At 42.1% G+C, this 20,221-nt stretch overlaps 1 protein-coding gene across 1 annotated transcript; it reads right to left on the bottom strand.

Moving 5' to 3' along the window:
• Positions 1 to 354: 354 nt before the first annotated feature.
• Positions 355 to 19,203, bottom strand: ARF1 (ARF GTPase 1). The gene is made up of 5 exons (XM_028749937.2): positions 18,864 to 19,203; positions 6,687 to 6,870; positions 5,411 to 5,521; positions 2,682 to 2,806; positions 355 to 1,875 (listed from the first exon to the last, which is right to left on the bottom strand). The coding sequence occupies exons 2-5, from the start codon at positions 6,832 to 6,834 to the stop codon at positions 1,714 to 1,716; spliced, it is 546 nt and encodes a 181-aa protein (XP_028605770.1). The 5' UTR covers positions 6,835 to 6,870; positions 18,864 to 19,203; the 3' UTR covers positions 355 to 1,713.
• Between the last annotated feature and the right edge of the window lie 1,018 nt (positions 19,204 to 20,221).

Raw genomic sequence — 20,221 nt, 5'->3', positions numbered from 1 at the left:
GCAGCTTTGTCACGCTGGCCACGTGACCCGGAAGTGTCTCCGGACAGCGCTGGCCCCCGGCCTCTTGAGTGAGATGGGCGCACAACCCTAGAGTCTGTCAAGACTGGCCCGTACGGGCAGGGGTACCTTTACCTTTTTATACGAGAGAAAAAACAGCTTTACTCTAACTTTGTGGACTTCTTCTTTACTTCAATATACAGGAGCTCAAGGAGGTAGGAAGGGAACTCGTCTAGTCCAAGCAGCTACTCAAAAGCAGAAACTGACGAGCGCAAAGACCATGAAAGGCTTTATTCAGTATGTATTTGGTTATGGAGCCCAGCAAGATGGAACAGGCAAAGCATGAAAACCCCAGGAAATAGTTAAGAGATTTTTATTCTAATAGCTTTAATTACAGTGCTTGTTTGTCGAAATGAAAACTGAAAACAAGTATACAAAACAGTTGATTACTGTGTATTGAAAGCAAATAAAGAGATTTTCCACAACACTAAACAAACCAGTTCTGATAGTTCCTCAGTTAAAGTTTAAACAGCTCCAGCTTCTTCAGTGTTTTATCAAAATACAAAAGAAAAAAAAAAGTTAAGAGGTCTTCTTGATGGCAAATCTGAACCTTGCAGTATGAGGGATGTGAAGGGGTTTCCACACATATACAGATATGGGAGTGTTCCAAAAAATGGCATCAAACACTTCTAGAATGGAATGAAACTCCAAACTCTCATGCTTTTAGTATTTCCCCCCCTAAACATTACATTAGGTGGCTTGGATGGCATTTCTTACTTAAGTACAGTACTTGCTGATGACAGAGCTGAGCACTGCTATGGGCTGCTGTACTCTGTGGAAATAATTTGTCTTCTGGAGTACTGTAGTTCTACATGAGAAAAGTCCAAAACACTTGGGGAGGGGGCGACAACGGAACAGGTAAAGGATGGCATCCAAATTAGACGCAAGAGGAGAAAAACGTTCTTGCCCAAATCTGAGAGAGCACTAGAGGGTCATAGTGTTTTATACGTGCGCCAATTTCTCTTAAGTCTGTGGCCTGAACTGAACTGAACTGAACTCTGACTTTAGGAGATCTCACATTCACAAAAAACACAAGAGAGGTTGTCAAGCACAGGAAGATCCAGGATGCTGCCCATTCCATGGACCTATAACATGTTAAATTGCTGGTATTCAAGTTGTTGCAGAACTCACAATGGACATTTTGTTCAAGTGTTTCAGCTTTCCTTCTTTTCTAAAAAAGAAACTGACATCTCCAGGCTAAAAAATAGCCACCAAATCTGGCCTCCCCACAGACCTCGCAAGCCAAGAGGGATTGTATTCAGCTCTAGTGTACAACCAGACAACTGGCAACTTTTCTCTGAATCCACTTCAAATCCCTTCCCCAGTACTAAACAGCGAGTTGATTTTCTTTATAATAAAAAAGCTGAGTAATATTGCATAGGAGTACCAGAAACTGTCTCATTGGAAACAAGAACTATTTACATTAAATAAGAAACCTAAACTGTTTTCAGGCTTGGATTTGCCACATGTACAGCATGGTGAAGGACATCCTGTGACAAGAGAAATGAAAACAGCTTCCGGCACTCAATACCACAAAGTAGCATGGTTTGCCACGTTAGAGTAAAGCGAAGGGTGAAGGAGGAGGAGGAGGAGGAGGAAGAGGAGGAAATAAGGAGGGGTGGAGAAAAGAGGGAAAAGAAGAGTATTTTTAGGGCTTCATTTCTGGTTTCGGAGCTGATTGGACAACCAGTCCAGTCCTTCATAGAGACCGTCTCCACTAGTGGCACAGGTGGCCTGGATATACCAGTTCCTGTGGCGAAGAGAATGCAGTCCTAGTTTGTCTGTGATTTCTGCTGCATTCATCGCATTAGGCAGGTCCTGAAAAATGGAAGCAATTTGCTTTAGAAAATGGATTTTTGTTTCCTTTAGAGAATTCATAGGAAGAATCTGCAACATACAGTTCAAATGTGGCATAATGGTAAGATGTTGCATTGACCATTAATCTGTGCGATCTGGACTACAGTGTGATATAGACAGAACCAGATCTGGTTCCCTGGGGCCAAAGACATCCTTGTGCTCTCACATGGCCCAACAGTAGCAACCCACCCTTCTCAATCCAGTGAGAACACAGAAGGCCCATAGTACAGATCATGACAAGAGTGGCAATTCTGAATCTGGCCGTATATGTAGTATACAAAAATCCTAAATTGTCTGAAGTGCGGTGGAGAAAAAGTGATAGAAAACTGAGACTTGTAAAGGCAACAGATGCTCTGGGATATTCATATAGTCCTCTAAATTCATACTCTGACAGATATTTTTGGTACTTTTAAACCCCTACATAATGGCATTGTGGTGCCACAACTCCAATTTGTTTGGAGGTGCAGCAGTTCAGGAAAGTCAATAAAGAAGCACTTTTAGAATGGTAAAGTCGTATGTTTTGTGTTGCAAGGGAAGTCCCAGGGGCTCCTTAATGCAACTGTGTCACGCAAGAGACCATATATTTTACTTCTGAAATCTGTCAGTAATATTATTTCCAGCCCACTGCCGACAGCAAGGCCCAGAGACACTAGGCATAACCAACAGAGGGTGACTGGAAGGTGAGAACTCTTACAGGCCACCATCACAACTGGAGGCAAAGGGAACCCTGGGGTACCATTCTGGCTATGCTGTTCACGATCACTTACCTGTTTGTTAGCAAACACTAAAAGGACAGCATCTCTGAGCTCATCTTCTGCCAACATTCTCATAAGTTCTTCTCGGGCCTCATTGACTCTCTCTCTGTCGTTACTATCAACCACAAAGATCAAACCTACAAAGGAAACAACAGTTGTTTACATGGACAGGCATGGAGACAGAGTGCCTTTCTGAAAGGAAGTTTTAAGTATGGAACTAGGTCTATTGCCATAAAAATGTGTCTATACCAATAGGCACTGGCAATCTATAATGTAATTTAAATCAAATTCACTAGTTACGGGGCTAAAGCTAGCCACACAGCAACCAAGTAATAGTGAACTATGTGAAGAAGCCATTTACTCAAGTATTGCTTTTGATCAAGCCAATGGATGTATATAATCTTCTGGAATCTGCTCAAAGTCCAAGGCTATAACAGTATCAAAATGATGAGATAATTCTGGGCATTTGCAAACAAGGTAGGAAAGAATGAGTAGGAACCCTTTAAATAAGATTCTTGGGCTCTTAGAAAGAAAGCTGTAAGAAGCGCCTACCAAAATTCTGCATGCTAAAGCCACAGATGAAAGAAAAAAAGACCAATATTAAGAGAAGAACTGTTTAACATGATGGGACTTGCGTATTTTTTTACCTTCATCTGTCAGTCAACATGTCCTAAGGTGGTGCTATCTAACCAAGTGTTCAAGAGAAGCCATCCTATAGCTAAGATCAGCGCTATTGCTGATGTTTCCATCAGTAACATGCTGATGCAGCCAAATTACAACATACTGGAAAAGCTACTTAAAATAGCTCACCTTGAAAGTGCTTTGATATCTATATGGAAAAAAGTCACAAACTTGAGACCTCGCACAGCTTCATTTACAGAATAGGTATGGAGAAGCTATATGACATTACTACATAGGAATACCTCAACAATCTTCTCCTAATACCCAGATTACTCAAGAAGGATAGCAAAATGCTGGTCGAATGCTTGAGATGCTACCAAAATGACTTTCTTACTTACCAGGATAAAAGCCAATGTCTAGTATTTTACTTATGAAAAGCAGCCAGTAGACGAGGCACAAATGACCACCTGAAGTCATGTCCGAGAAAACATCTGACTCTTGACTTCCTGACCTAAAGCTTGCTTTAGTGCCATGCTGCTGCTGTGGCAACCTTATTACACATGTGCAGGTACATAGGAAGCTGCCATATACTGTAAGTTCATCTAACTCAATTTTGTTTACAGTGGTGCCCCGCAAGACGAATGCCTCGCAAGACGAAAAACTCGCTAGACGAAAGGGTTTTCCGTTTTTTGAGTCGTTCCGCAAGACGAATTTCCCTATGGGCTTGCTTCGCAAGATGAAACACCTTGCGAGTTCTTGCGAGTTTGTTTCCTTTTTCTTAAAGCCGCTAAGCCGTTAATAGCCGCTAAGCCGCTAATAGCCGTGCTTCGCAAGATGAAAAAACCGCAAGATGAAGAGACTCGCGGAACGGATTAATTTCGTCTTGCGAGGCACCACTGTACATAGATTGGCAGTGGCCCTCTTGGATTTCAGTCAGGATTTTGTCAGCCCTACCTAGGTACTCCAGGAAACGTAACCTGGAACCTTCTGCATGCAAAGGTAAACTGTGAAAGCGAAACACATTCTGATCTGTCACAGCCTTTGTTAAGTCAGCCCTGAGGGCTGAAAGAGACACTCATAAAACAGGTCCAAGATTTAATGCACACAGCAATAACTTCACTAAAAGATCATGAAGCTAACAATCAATAGGCCACTGAGTGATCTGAAAGTGGTTTTTATTATACAAATTACATACCCTCAGTTACAACATGCTAGCAGGTTTAGAGAGTTGCCTTCAGTTTTCCCTGGACTTGTTCTATTCAAAAGAAGGGACACTTGGCTAGTGTTGCTGACATGAACACCCAAAACAGACCAGTAGTCCATGGGTTCAATTTGGCCCACAAAAGGCCTTCAATTGTTCCCTGGGGTGATATGGAGGAGTTACACACAGGTGCACAGCTACTTTAAAACAATGTATGGCCAAAACTACTGCAGAAGCTAGAGAGGGGACAACTGGGCAAGCTTGTTGGCACTCCTTTTGTTTGGCTGCCAAATACTGTCACAAAACCTGAAGCCAACACTGAAGGTACTTGTACTGACCATGGCATACTACTGGAGTTTGTTTTTTGTACATCCTGTGGAAAGGAATCTCATAGAATCTTGAGATTAATTTTTGGGAACACAGAAGTTGCAGAAAGAACCAGAAGACTGACCTATGTATCTAGCTCTTTACTGTCTGACAACAGCTCTCCAGGGTTCCAGATAGCAGTGTCTCTCGATCTCCATTGGAGATGCTAGGGACTGAACCTAGATTATTATTATTTTTGCAGGCAAAACTATGGTTCTGATTTAGGGGAATGCAAACACTCAAAATGCAATTGCAAGGGTTATGTCACATATGTGAATGAACTAAGATAACCTAAGCTGACGCAGAATAGAGATGTCCTATCTTGATACTTGTGCTAAGAATGGACTATCCCTACTGCAAGTTTCACATTCTGAATGACAAAAGTCTGTGGGACAGAAAGACCTAAAGACATATCCCATCACACTCAGTACTAGACAGGTAGCTGATAGGTTTACTTCATGCTATCAACATAGTTATGGAGTAACTGAAGATGCCTGAGTGGGTCTCTATAAATACAAAAAAAGGATATGGTCAGTTACAGAAAATAGCTCACCTTGTGTATTCTGGAAATAATGGCGCCAGAGTGGTCTGATCTTATCCTGACCACCTACATCCCACACTGTGAAGCTAATGTTCTTGTATTCTACAGTTTCTACATTGAAACCTGAAACAAAAAAGTGGGAGAAAAGTTGAGCAGTTAACAAGTGAAACAGCATGCTCATCCATATAATCCAAACTAAGATATAGAAGGAAATGGTTGAATTCAATTATATGCTTGTTACCCTCCCCCCCCCCCCCACAATCTCCTGACCAACTGGTCCACATTTTAAAAGCCAGTCTTAAAATGCATATTCAGAATATACACTAATACCCCCCATCAAATATATACTTCATAAGGAGCAAACAGCTTATTTAACACAGATTTTTGCATCTGAAATGGCAATATCAGTGAGCTACTATAGTCCAAAGAGCTGAATTGTATTGAAGGCCACACTGAAAACATATTGCCAAGTGAAGAGCCACAAGTAAGTTAGAATACATAATTGCACCTAAATATTATTCGCTTGTCATTTTCAAAAGCATACAGGTCAAGCTTCACGTATTACAGTGGTATCTCCAGTTGTGGATGGGATCCGTTCTGGAGCTCCGGCCAGATCCTGAGGTTTCCGCAACCAGAGGTTCTGCACATGCATGCAGCGCGATAGAGCGCTTCTGCACATGCATGAGCGGCGAAACCTGGAAAAATACTTCCAGATTTGCCGCTTTTGCAACCTGAAGTTTACATTACCCAAAGGTAACGTAAGCCGAGGTTCTACTGTATTTTGCAATGTTTCTTCTTTCAAATGTTTGCCACAAGTTTTTAAAGGATTTACAGGATGACACCTCTCCTATGGCTAGTTTCTCAATTTTAAAAAGGAAATACAACCAACCAATGAGATAACATATTATATATCACAGCAGATATTAACCAAAGCAACAAAAATGGCTGTAGCAACATCTTAACATTCATAGACATTGTCAACATTTTCGTCCCTCTACTATTCCAGCATTAGTCAAATCCTTTCTTGAAGAGAAGCAAATTAAGAAATATTGGAGTTGTATCTTGTGCTCTCTAAGCAATGAGTTCTAATGGATCTATAAACATGGTTAGAGTGACCAAATGCTTATTTCACCTGGGTAACAAATGCATCATCAGACACATGCAGACCAACCATATGCGAGTTTACTCAACAGTACTGTCAGTCTGTGTACAATTCCAATATTTATCTACTTTTAAATATGTTTACAACAGTCACAAATTTGTAAAGGGAAGCTGCTTGACATCTTACCTATAGTAGGGATGGTAGTTACTATTTCACCAAGCTTAAGTTTGTACAATATAGTAGTCTTTCCTGCAGCATCCAGCCCGACCATAAGTATGCGCATCTCTTTTTTGCCAAAAAGGCCTTTGAAGAGGTTAGCGAAAATATTTCCCATGCTTAAGTCTGGTGCTCACTCACTGGCCAAAGAAATCTAGGAGAAAATAAATTCAAAACAGTTAGTTCTGTACAGTGTGATGATCACGCCCAGCTCAATCCTTAGGAGTAAAAGCCCCCTGGAACCCAGTGAGATTTATTTCCAAGTGTTAAGTGTGAAAAGCCACCTCACAACAATGGAGGCTCAATGCAGAGCTGAAGTTTTAAGAGTGTGAACAGGGAATAGATTGGAAAGGTCATTTTCAATGGTGGGTTCTCAGCTTTGGATACTGCAAAAAGACCAACAGTAACAGATACTTTTAACACAAGACACACAAAATGGGTTTTGTAGGAGACTGCAAGTAGTATGACTATCTTGGCCAGTTTGGGGGAAGGGGAGAGAGAGAGAAGAAAGAAGCTTGAGGAATCCCCACCATCCAGCTTGAATGGTAGCCCCTCCCTCTCCCATTACAGGGCCTTCTGCAGAAGCATTTTGTTTTGAATGAAGCCATCTTCTAAATAAATGGTCTTTTCCATTCTACTGTTTTGTTTTGAATCAATGCTTGTTGTTCAAGAATCTTACATAAACTTTGTGAGGTCTGCCTAAAAAGGGTTGTATGGATACCTTAAATGAAAAGTTTGCTGCCGTAAATTCATATTCTTCAGTATATAGTATTCTAGAGAAAGCATTCAAAGTGTACAAGAAACATATTTCTTTATACTACTGCTTCTCACAGATGTGAACATGAAATCTTTATTACGTCAAAACAAAAAAAATGACCACTGGAGTCGGATTGAGATAATGTCATGCCTATTTCACAACTTATTGCTACTGATTTTCAATCACTTTTTATTTTGTAACCAAACCTCGTAACAAGCAAGGCAAGGCACCAACCAAGGAGCAGTAGGGCGAGGAAACCCCCAAGTTACTCTGAGATAGCATAACAAGAATATTGACAGTATTGTCAGCTACCATGGAAGTCTTACAACTCAAAATACATTGTGAACCTAAATATACTGGATTGTATCAAACCAAGCAGTCCCGTTAGCACAAGGACTTCCACTTGTGCACTAGATCTCTCCCCCCTCCTTGTACCCCCACCATGACAATTTGCAGAATAAATTTGGGGGCCATACAGGGGGAGGAGAGGTTGTGTTGCAAAGTCCTAGTGCTAAAATGACTAGCATCCAAGGTTTTAAAATGTCTGAGTAAAAGCATAATGCTACCAATTTCCAGCATTTTGAAAATTGTCATAAATATGCTATAGTAACAAGGAAGTTAGTATCATTAGCAGGAATGTCATAATAAAATATTATTTTACTTTCCTTAACTAAAAAAAAAAAAATCACTAATCCGCAGCACATCAGGCACCACTTCCCCAAAATTAGGATTGACTTGATAATTCAGAGATGGAAAAATCAGATTCCAGCAGAGCCATTCTTATAAAAGGGTAAAGCACTGTTTCAAAATTCCCAACCCCCCCCCCAAAAAAAAATCCCAAAAAAACCCCAATCCATCACCAACAGAGACTTAGGCAACTAAGCTCCTGGGGTTCTCCCTCCACTCCAAATAGTAAAAACGCTTTAAAAAGCTAAGGGGGAAAAAAGATGATGGCTACTTGGGGACACAGCTTCTACTTAGCCACACTTGGCAGACATATCGACAGCTAGCACCACGGTTCAGGCACACGAGAAAGAAAAAGGAATTATATATTGGTAGCCATGTGGATTTGAAAGCACTTTCTTAGAACAGGATCACTGCTTGTCTTAAAAAAAACCCATTACCTTTATTTAGCAACAGATTTCACTGTGGCAGCCAAAAAGAACATTTTATATACAGTGAGTCAACACATGGTTCACACCTTTATTACACTTACACACACAAAGATCAGGAGTAACATCGTGACTAGCTCATATTAGCAAAGCAGCTTTTTCCTACAGTTTCAGTCATTCTCTCTGTCACCAGAGGAACAAACAACAATCCTTATTTGGTTAGAGGAAGGGCCTTGTAGGAGTAAAAAACAAGTCCTGCTTTCTGGCCACGGTTTCTCCATGACAGCTTTTAACTCTCTGCCTGCACCTTGTGAAAGTACACAGCCCTTCCAATGCTCTGCAACTTATAAGAAAATTCACCCATTTTTTCTTTTGCTCCACAACTGAATACTAACCTAGCAGAAAATGCAGGTATCTATATTATTGTAGTAAGTACGTATCAATGTTCTTAGATCACTGGGAAGTGGCTTTAAATCAAACTCAACTATGTTATTCTGGGACATCGCTTTTCTTTTGAAGATGATGCCCTGCTAAGAGCGTGTCTTTCAGAAATTAACACAGAGGCCAAGAATATTCCATGTTTTCTTACAAAACATATTCCACATGCTTGCTAGGAGTGCTCCAAAGATAATCAATCCATACATTTCACATTTCAGCTTTGCAAATTAACACATCCTATCAACTTTGTTAGGACAAGCTGACAGTATAACATGGTAGTCACACAATGTTCAGTTTCCTGCAGATCACTGTCAACACCACTCAACAGCTGCTAATTGCATTTCCAAAAGTATGACTCTCAAGAATGCTTCAGGAAACAAAGACACCTCAAAAATAACAAAGAAAAGATTGATGGCCAAAAATTTTAAAACTGCATTATTGTCACAGTTTTCTGCTAGGAGCTTAAATATTTTGAGATTAAACCCCTGCTTTTAAACATGCCAGACACTAAGCACATGATATGAAACTCACAAGAAAACTGCACGTACCAGGGGCTCAGTTACCTTTGCTTCAAATACCACCAAAGATATTAACTTTATGCAGCAACAAAACTGAGAGGGCACCACTTACCTGGTGCCATGATCGATGGCATAAATCAACTACAAACATTAGGTGAGTAGTTATTAACATCAGTTCAGCATAGAGTACAGTGTGGGAATCTTTCCTAGGAACATCTATTCACTGCCACACAGTGAATTCTAACTGCATGTACCCATGCTTAGATCTGAGGAGGGGAACCTGCAGCACTCCAGGTTTCATCAGCTCTAGCCAGCATGGCTGTATGATACAGCTCAACATTTAGAAGCCCATAGGTTCCCCAGCCATAGTTCAGGAAGAAGCTGCATTCAACACTCTTAATACCTGACTATTGTGTGCCCATAATTGCTTATTTCACACAGTCCATACATATCATTGCATAGTTGTGTCTAAACTACACATGAAATATTTGTAGCTCAATTGCCTCTGGCTGTTTACAGTATTTAAGATAACATCAAAACTAAAATATTTATGCATGACAGCTGTGTGTACGTTTATACTTAAAATCTCAACCCATAAACTCTTGAGTAATTCTACAGACTTCAGTAAGGCTACTCTGGAGTTGGAAAAGACTAATTTTCAGGTTCCACAGGAACAGGATTAAATAAAAATCATGATTATGCAATAGTTCATTGCAGCATTTCTTGACCATTTTGGAACTTTACAAAACTATAAATTAAGTGTTAAAATAGTGCCATGGAGATACTGGAGTACAATATGCAACTATTTCTGCCTTTCCCCAAACATTTCCACTGCCCTTTCACCTTTCTTCGTACAGGTCCAAGTAACCATTTCTCCTACTTATTCTATACTTTGTCTCCCACCCCCTCACACACCTCATGACTACCAACATCTTTCATTACCCAACAGAATGTGCAGAGATTTTTGTATGCAGTTGTGTACCTTCTGCCTGCATGGACTACAAATACAAGATGGGCATTAGAAAAGGAATACAGTGGTACCTTGGGTTACATACACTTCAGGTTACACACTCCACTAACCCAGAAATAGTGCTTCAGGTTAAGAACTTTGCTTCAGGATAAGAACAGAAATCAGGCTCCAGCGGTGTGGCGGAAGCAGGAGGCCCCATTAGCTAAAGTGGTGCTTCAGGTTAAGAACAGTTTCAGGTTAAGAACAGACCTCCGGAACGAATTAAGTACTTAACCCGAGGTACCACTGTACCTTAACTTTAAAACTACACAAACTCACTAGCTAACCAAATCAATGTTTTCAGTATCATGTGCTGCTTGCTACAGAACAATTCCCTTGTGGTCAAGACTATCTGCACACATTAATCCCCAACTGAGACTTACAGGTTCTCCCCACAATTAAGAGTTGTGCTTTTCAAAAAATAAACTAAAGAGTGCTTCAAGATACTAGCAGTGTCCTGGCTATTCATGTAAGAAGCGTAGACTGGCTTATGTGCATGGATGCAGCACAAGCATTTGTCCTATTTAGAGTCGGCCATTTAGCATCCCTTCCAAGTCCCTTCATGACGAGGCAACAGCCGCCAACACGTATACTTTATTCACTATACCTTATGGCCTGCAGGCTGGTGTGAACTTCATACAGGGAAATGTTATTTCATATTTAGCACTCCCTATAATAGCAGACGTGCATGTATATCCATTGCATCAAAAGGAAGAGTGGGGTGAGGAGACTTGTTCAATGGTACAGAGCCCTTTATTCTTAAAGAAAATACAGCAGCAGGGTCTTTTAACACCCCATGCCTCCCCTCAAACACCAGCCCTGTTCGCCCATGTGTACTGGCAGCATGCTGGCATAAGGAGCTCCCTGGCAGTAAGTCTCCGGGTCTCAAACATGTTCTGCTTTCAAAGTCATAACAATTAGTAAAAGAGAACACACTGTGATATCACTGTGTGGTAGAGTTTCCTATTACTGCTTCACTTGCTCATTTGCAGGGGCAGGGAAACCCTCCAAGGACTCCACATTCTGCGGTCTTTACTAGCTGTTACAGGAAGAGGAAGATATTTCATAGGGCTGTTGCTTCTGGAAGCATCTACCTATCCTGCATAATGTCTACAGTTTAGTCCCAAACATATATTTCAATAATTCTATAGCTCTTTTAACACAATTTTTTGGGCTCTTGCACAGGAAGGCAGATTGCTAGATACAGATACACGGGGCAACTCTCCACATTAAAAAAAAACCCTGCATGTTCCTTGAACATGCCTTCATTTGCGACCAGCAATGAAAACTAAATGGATTGCAATTAGACAAGCAAAGAGCATAAACAGCACACAGGCCTAGAGCAAAATACTTTTTCGCAGTAAATGGCTTAAATATTAAGCTGCATTAATTGTTACTCAGCACAGAAAGGTACTGAACTGTTTTTATACTCTAGTGAGATTATAAATCAGAGGAGGAAGCAAACAATAGTACGTAACACTTTTCAACTGCGATGCCTATGAAAAAATAATTTGAGAATGGAAATGTTAGCATGTGGTATTTCACTTCTCCAAAAAATTACTTAGAAGTAATATTGTTGGATTTTTGCATACTGCAAGAAAGACTGCTGAACAAATTTTAAAAGTTGCAAAAGCTGGAAGCTTACTAAAACTCCTTGCCTAAAAGTTGCAAAAAGGGGCTCAAGTGACATTTCAAGGCTGGACAGCTGACATAGCAAAATATTCAAGTTAGTAAAAGGAATTCCTGCAGATCAGTTTAATGGAACTTCACTTTCACATTCTATTCCAACAGTGGCCATAAAGCATAATCACAGTTACTCTGATTAGTGTTAATACTGTACTGAATTTTTGTCCTGCAGAAATGAAGGCAAGAGCCATTCATTGATATGTCTTCCCAATCATATGCATGGTAAATTATAGGTAACATCCAGGGAACAACACTCGCTGCATTTAAAGCCCCATTCACCTTCAGTGCAATTCTATACATGTTTACTTAGAACTATGTCAGACTGAGTTACATGGTGATCACTCCAAGCTAACTAGGTATCAGATTGTAGTAATTCAGAAAAGAAGAATATCCAGCTGTTCTCCAATCCTATAAAATAACCATGTTTTAAAATGAATCCTAATTAGCCCATACATGATTCATGAATCTTAATGAAAAAACAATTAAGTCATAAAATATGTTAAAGTACATTTGAATTTGAAACAAATAGGACAATGATAGAGACTCTTACCATATCAGGGTATAAGAAAAGCAAATGATTGCTAACTGCTCAGACAATAAATGCCCCTGAGCTAGGGTATCAAGATTCTCCCATAAGGACTATTTCCCAGTTTCAAATGGGAAGCAAGCAGCACTTAGCCAGCTATTTTAGGTATGACAGTAACACAGGCATTCATATTTTGTTTTCAAATGATCTCTTTTGACAGCACTAGATCTCACATAGCATGAGCATATTATATCTTGCTTACTCAAATAAGTCATGGAGCAGATTAATTGAACATTTTCATGACAAATTATTTTTGTCATGAAAGAATTTGAACTTTCAATATTACCCAGACAGTGGGAAAATGTACTAGCTTCAATACCTAAGGTGTCATTAGATTTAAAATTAAGACTAATACAACAGAAAATAATATTTAAAGTTTATTGGACCCTTTAAGGTTGTATTAAAAAGGTTAGCTAAGATAAGCTCGGTGTTGGAAATGTGGCAAGGAAAGCATATTTGTACAGTGTTCTTTACTTAAGAAGTTTTGGGAGAAAGTGTTAGACTGTGTAACTATGACTGTGCAGAAAAAGTTAAATCAGAGGAGAATATTTTATTGAACTATATACCTGCAGTATGGAAATTATCAATGGGACAACAAAAATTGATTTTCTGTGCCCTAATGTTGGCCAAGAGATTGATATTGAGGAATTGGAAAAATAAAGATATGATACCCTTCACTCAAATGGACTGGTATGACATAACTGGCAATTTGTGAACAGACTACTTACAGGCGCAGACTCTGTATGGATAAATACAATAACATTTTGAATGAGTTTATATAAAATGTAGTATGCTATTAACATTTACATAAGCACTAGGACAATAGCACTATACTAATTTATGCAAGAATGTATGGGAATATCATATACTGTATTGCTTTTTGTGTATATTTTCACTTTTATATGTTTCTCGTTTTTCTCCCTCTCACTTTTCCTTTTTTCTGTATCACTTTATTTCTTTTAACTGAAATCACCTTAATAAAATATAAATATTAAAAAAGACAAATTATTTTTGCAAAAGTAGTGCTTAGAGTAGCAGAGATTCCCTCCAAATGTAGGCTAATCTGCAAAAAAATTAAAATGGTTAGTTATGCATTATCTGAATGCTTCCTTTTGTCCAAAGGATGGACTTCACGCAATGCATACATACCTTACCTGGTTGGGGCAATAAGTCACTACCTTAAAAGTGGTTGAAAAAAGGATTAGAAAAAACTCATGAAAAGCAAGTTTAGCAATGACTAATAGCTCTGACTGCTAAATAGGACCTCAATGTTTTCAAAGGCAGCATACCTTTGACCCTAGGACTCAACAAGCAGCAGCTCATATGGTCAGTTTGTAATCTTCCCAGAGATTTCTGGCTGTTCCACTATTGAAAACAGAATGCTGAAGAGATGGACATTGGCCTCATCCAGCAGGGCAATTATTGTATGGAGTCTGCTTAGAGAATTAGAGGCACAATGAACGTGATCACCCCCCCCCCCCGTACAAGTTTATCATACATGAGCTATAAAGAAAGAAACCTCATTACAACAAAGGGGTATTTAATGCTTATACTTCCAACCATGTAACATGCTTCTTCTATAAAGTCTAAAATAAGACTAACATGTATTAAAAGTGCAATTCTGGTGCACATTATCTTGGAAACTAGGCAATAAATAAAGAAACAGAAACTTCACTGAATTACGTCATAATCTGAGATTAATGATACCTGTAAGAGATAGCACCGCTTTACAACAGGGCTGATTAACCCCAGGAACAAAGGTCTGATAAAGTTTCTCAGCATTTTTTTCTGCACCACCTCCCAAACCACATGGATTTTGGAAACAATGGGAAAAGCAAAAGCAAATACAGCATGTGGTGGGGTAGAGAAGTTACTGTCTAGAGCAGAGGTAGTCAACATTTTTATACCTACTGCCCACTAATGCATCTTTCTTGATGGTAAAATTTCCTTGCCACCCACCAGTGTTCGATGGAAGGAGGATTCAGCTTGTGCCATAGAACCCACTACCGCAGACAAGGTTGACAACCCCTGGTCTAGAGGGAAGCTTGTATGGTGCTGAATTTTCATGTCTTCAGCATATTTGTTTCCCCAAGGAATTTGGATAGCACCAGTGGTCTGGCATTTGGTGGCTATTATATGCCCATTTATGTGTTGGATGTGGTGTGTGTCAAACTTAAAATAAAATAAAATGGGATAAGCACTGCAGTATATCTGTTCTGTACTGCTATTCATCATTCTTTTGATAATATTTTTATATTTAGATCACCTTTCCACCTAGAAGCTGAAGGTGGCATATATGGCTCTCCTCCTCCAATTCCCCCCCCCCAGCAACCCTGCAGGGTAGATTAGGTGGAGACAATGTCTGGCTCAAGGTCACCCAGTCAGCTTTATAGCTGAGTGACAATTTGAACCCTGGTCTGCTAGATTTAGTCCTTTGGGACTTCTACCTGTTTTGTGAAGAAACTGACATGTAACTTAAAGTAAACTAATAAACACCTTAGTCACCAGATTGATAAGTGATGCAATGATGACAACTCCCCCTCTTTTGATTTGTGTGTCTGCAAGTGTACATGCATACTGTGAATGAGTGCGCAGAATATGAGGGTGGAGTGGCCACATCCACCACTGGCATGTGGCCAAGGGTTGGAAACATGTAAATGCCTTGGGCCAAAAAAAGGTCACCCACGCTCACTTTTTGAGGAGTGTGGAGTACCTTGGTAAGAACTCCACAACCACTTCAACAGTTAACTTTTTTCTAACTTCAGAAATAATGAGTGTTTCCAGTTAAGGCTTCTTGGTGTGCCCAACCCAAGTAAGGAACTTGAAGTTGAAGACGACAACCGACAAGGTCAAAGATAAACAATGAAGCTGGCTGATTTTATGGCCCACAAAGTTTTAATACAATTATAAGTACAACCTCATGCTACGGTGTAAGCTGATACTTCCCTGAAGGAGTTTGCACAACAGACACTGCCTATTCCCTTGCGGTCGAAAGGACAGCAAAGTTCTTATGCCTGACTAATCCAACCTCCCATATGACAATGTAATCAGTGTTAGAAACTAAGTTATGAAAGTTAGGAGCTAAATGGGACCTTAAACCTAGGTTATAGGTGCAACAAGGCACAGTTTTTAAATAACAAGAATACAAAGCTGAAAATGAATGAACTTCAGCTAAAATATTATGTTCATTTTTCACAGGCTCTAGTCCTTCCCCTGCCTACCCCCCTAATACAGTGGTACCTTTGGTTACGAACTTAATTCGTTCCGGAGGTCCGTTCTTAACCTGAAGTACCACTTTAGCTAATGGGGCCTCCTGCTGTCGTCGCGTGATTTCTGTTTTCATCCTGAGGTAAAGTTCTTAACCCGAGGTACTACTTCCGGGTTAGTGGAGTCTGTAACCTGAAGTGTTTGTAACCCGAGGGGCTTGTAACCCGATCTTAAGAGGGTCTCTTCCCAGTCTTCAGAGAGTAGCCGGAAGTGGGGAGGCAGAAAAAGGTCTCCTTTCCTTCCACTTTGCAGTTTTAATCTGACATTTTAGGTGCGGGACTGCTCCCAGAGCTCAGAAACTGCTTGCGCTAATGAAATTCCGTCGCAAAATGCCGCTAGAACAATGGGAGTTTCGAACACAAGAACAATTCTGTTCTAACCCTGCTCCAGCCAATTAACCACTGAATCCCCCAACATAAGGACTGTTATGTAAAACAACCTGTAAAGCGTTTTTCATCGCTCTCTTTCACAGAGCTGCTTAGAAGATGCATCTAAAGAAGTTAGTCAGAAGAAAATGAGAGAGAGAGGAAGGAAAAGTCTGCCTTGTTCTTACACATGACCATATTCCTTGGAATGAGCCAGCACCACACCAACCTCCTATCAATGTTCATTCTGGAATATATACTATTTGTTCACTGAAGATGTACAGCCAATTTTCCTCAACAAGCACCAAAGTAATTACCTGCACCTCCCCTACACACTACTCACAAGCCGAGGAGGCCTTCAACACTCTCTTACAGCCTTAATCCTTTAAATATAGAAAATTAAGCACCACAGTACATGTGAATACAGGAATGTGGGTAATAGTCCACTAACTGTTTGCACAATATCCCCTTAAGTTCAGATACAGGGGCAAGAGTGGAAAGATATACACTAGAAAAGGAGGGAGAAACAAAACTGAATGGTTGGGAAAGCTGAACTTCTCTAATCTGGATCCTTCCTTATTCTGTAGGTTTCACCCAACATACCCAAAGAATGCACAGAAACACTTCCTAGATTTTCACACACTTACTTCTAAGCTATAGAGTTTAAGCTAAAAACATAAGCTAAACAATGTTTTTCAGGGAAGGGAAGAGGTCTGTAGAGAACTAAATAATTTAAACAGTATTCATGAATGGAGGACTAAATGTATTGATGTAGTTTATTAAGAAATAAAAACACCACCAAACACCTAATGTTTCATTACCAATTACAAGGCATACATAATTAAGAAAGGATATTGACCAGCATTTGGCTGGTATTCCTTCACAGCCAACTTGGAGCTACTTATTCAAAGGGGCCAAGGAGAAAGACATAGGTACCAAACCCCTTCACTGGAGAAACCTATTGCCCTTCCTCATTCCCTCACAGACACACTGCGGTTCTGTCACTACCATACAAGCTGGCAAAAAACCCAAGTAACTCAATGAGAAATATTTCAACTGAAATTGTTTTAGCTAAAAATATAAGAGGATGGGTTGTTGCCAGTAGAGTGCATCTGGCTGCAAAGACGAGCTGTGCCAATGAGCTCAGGACTGCCAATGTTGTAGTGTATTTCGGGGAGGGGGGGCCTATGAAATAATTCTACGGAGCAATGAGACTGCTTTATGTGTCTGCTGCATAAAGCCTCAAATCTCAACCCTGGAAATGGTATCATAACCATTTCTCCCCTGGAAATGGGGGACGAAGAGGAGCTTTCTGTTCTGCCATTTCACACTTTTTCTGCACTTGCGTAACTTTCTGTCCTGCTGATGAAGTCACCAGTGAGTGACTAAGTGATCAAAATTCAGCTTCCCCACCCCATACCCAGAAACCTCGGGATCAACTACAGGAGACGAAATAAAGGGAGGGAAGACCTGCCCACCTATACTCTACGTACCCCAAATGTTGAGATCACAAACTTATTGGGGGGATGGGATGGGGGTGTTGCACAACAACTCCAGGGGCTCGAACTAAGCAGCAGGTCACGATGGGGCGTGCCCTCATAGTTATGGGGGTTCCCCCCCCCCTTCTAAGTCCAGCCTCAACTACTCAGTCAAAGAGGGTTTTTTAATTTTTATTTTTAAGCTGCTACTTTAGGAAGTAAAGGAAAGCAACGCGAAAGCGAGTCGGGGAGGAGGGTGGGACGAGACATTCCTATACATTTCTACAAAGACATAATAATAATAGTAATAATAATTCTTAAAGTGTTTGAAGGAAGTGCCCGGCGTAAATTGGGGCGAGTGCGGGGGGGGGGGGAGAAGAGAGGAGATCTGACCACAAGGATAAACAACTGGCTGTTTACAACATTAAAAAAAAAAAAAAAAAACAACGCGAGGGTCTTTTTCGGGGGGGGGGGGGAGCAAGAAGGGCGGGCGAAGGAGGCCTGGTTGCTTCCTAGCCGAGAGCCGTTAAGGTTCGATGGTTGGCGAGGACGGCGTTCAAGGGTGGGCCGTTCGCCTGCGTCTCGCTTCCCGCGACTATCCAAGGAAGTCTCCCCTCCCCGCTTCAGTATTTTTCACCCTCAGAAGGGCCTCTCCTCCCCCCCCCCCGCCCGCTTCCTCCGCCGAGGCCAAGCCTGCAGTGCGGCCTGCGGCTCCGCTCCCCTCCCCGGCCTGGCGCTAAAGGCCAAACGGAGGAACGGCAAGAGGAGAGCCGAACCTCCGGGTGGAATTCCAACGCCATTATTGCCACCCTCCCTCGCCCGCCGGCCGACCCTGAGCTAGGCCCAAGCGCCGGCACCGCCCGGCCTCTCGCCGCTTCCCCGCCCGCCCTCAGCCTAAAAAAGCGAAGCGTTGAGGGTTAGCGCTGCTTACCGGGCGGCGTCTCGGTCTGCCTCGCTGCTTTGAACCCGGGGCTGCTCCTTCCCTGCGTTTTCCTCCTCCTCTCTCTCTCTTTTTTTGCTCTTTTCCTTCCCCCCCTCCTCCCCGCCTTCCTTCTTTCTTCCTCCCTTTTCCCTCCCTTCTCTTTCCCTCACTGCGCCCAGGCACACAAGATGGCGGCTCCCGGCGGCCACGTCAGTGCCAGGGAACCTCGCAATGCACGACGGGTAAGCAGGGAACGGCTCCCTCTTTCTCTCGGCCTCACCCGCTCGCTCTGTGCGTGCGCGTGGGTGTCCACCACCCCCTCCCTCCCTTCTTTACCTCACGCCGCAGAAAGGGGGGGGGGGCGAGAGAAGAGAGAGGGGCGCCGGAGAGCAGGAAGGTTGAAGGAGGCAGGGGGCGGGGCTTTGGGCGGGGCGGCCGAAGGAAGAGCACCGCGCGTGCGCCAAAGGGAGGGGGGAAGGCAGAGCGGGCGGAGAGGGCGGGGTCACACAAACGCACAAAAACCACAGGGGAGCAAGTGGTGGTGGGGGGGAAGTGTAGTCAAGGGGAAGCTCTACGGGAGCATGCGCGCTCGTACCCTTGGCTCGTGCCCATGTAGACCGTTAGAACGCCGGCTGGGTTAAGGGCGCGCGCGCCTCTTCAAAATGCCGTTGACGGCGCGCGACGGTGGAGGTCGCCCGGCGACAGTGCGCGCGCGCGCTTTCTCACGCAGAACGGCAGTTAGCCTCGCGCTCTAGAAACGAGGCAGCGCCGGAGCGCGCCCGACGAACAGGGGGCGGAGCCTTGTTGGCCCAGGCCGTTCTCTTTGCCCCGCCCCGTCGTCGTGAGGCGACTGGGGAACGTGGTTTCCCTCAGAATATATGCAATACCGTAGTTCCTCGCGGAGAAATAAGCTTTCTGCTTACTCTTTAAAAAAACATGTTCTGTCAGTTTTAAGCACGTGGGCCCAATGCACGCCTCTTAGGGAGCATGTCCCCCTTGAATTCAGCGGAGCTTCTGAGTCGAGTAAACAGCCCCAGCGTGTCCACTTGGGCGAGTGTGAGGGAATTTATTGAAGTTACAGATAGGTAGCCGTGTTGGTCTGCCATAGTCAAAACAAAAAAAATTCCTTCCAGTAGCACCTTAAAGACCAACTAAGTTAGTTCTTGGTATGAGCTTTCGTGTGCATGCACACTTCTTCAGATACCTGAAGAAGTGTGCATGCACACGAAAGCTCATACCAAGAACTAACTTAGTTGGAATTTATTGAAGATTTCAATACAGGCTGCCAGGGCCATAATGCAGAACAACAAACCCCTGTGTTGCAAACTAAACACAACAAACAATCCAAGCAACACGCAGACCAGTAT

Source organism: Podarcis muralis, chromosome 12 (genome assembly GCF_964188315.1).
Source record: "Podarcis muralis chromosome 12, rPodMur119.hap1.1, whole genome shotgun sequence".
In the NCBI taxonomy this organism is placed as follows: Eukaryota; Metazoa; Chordata; class Lepidosauria; order Squamata; family Lacertidae; genus Podarcis; species Podarcis muralis.
This window is presented reverse-complemented; position numbering and strand designations above follow the sequence as displayed.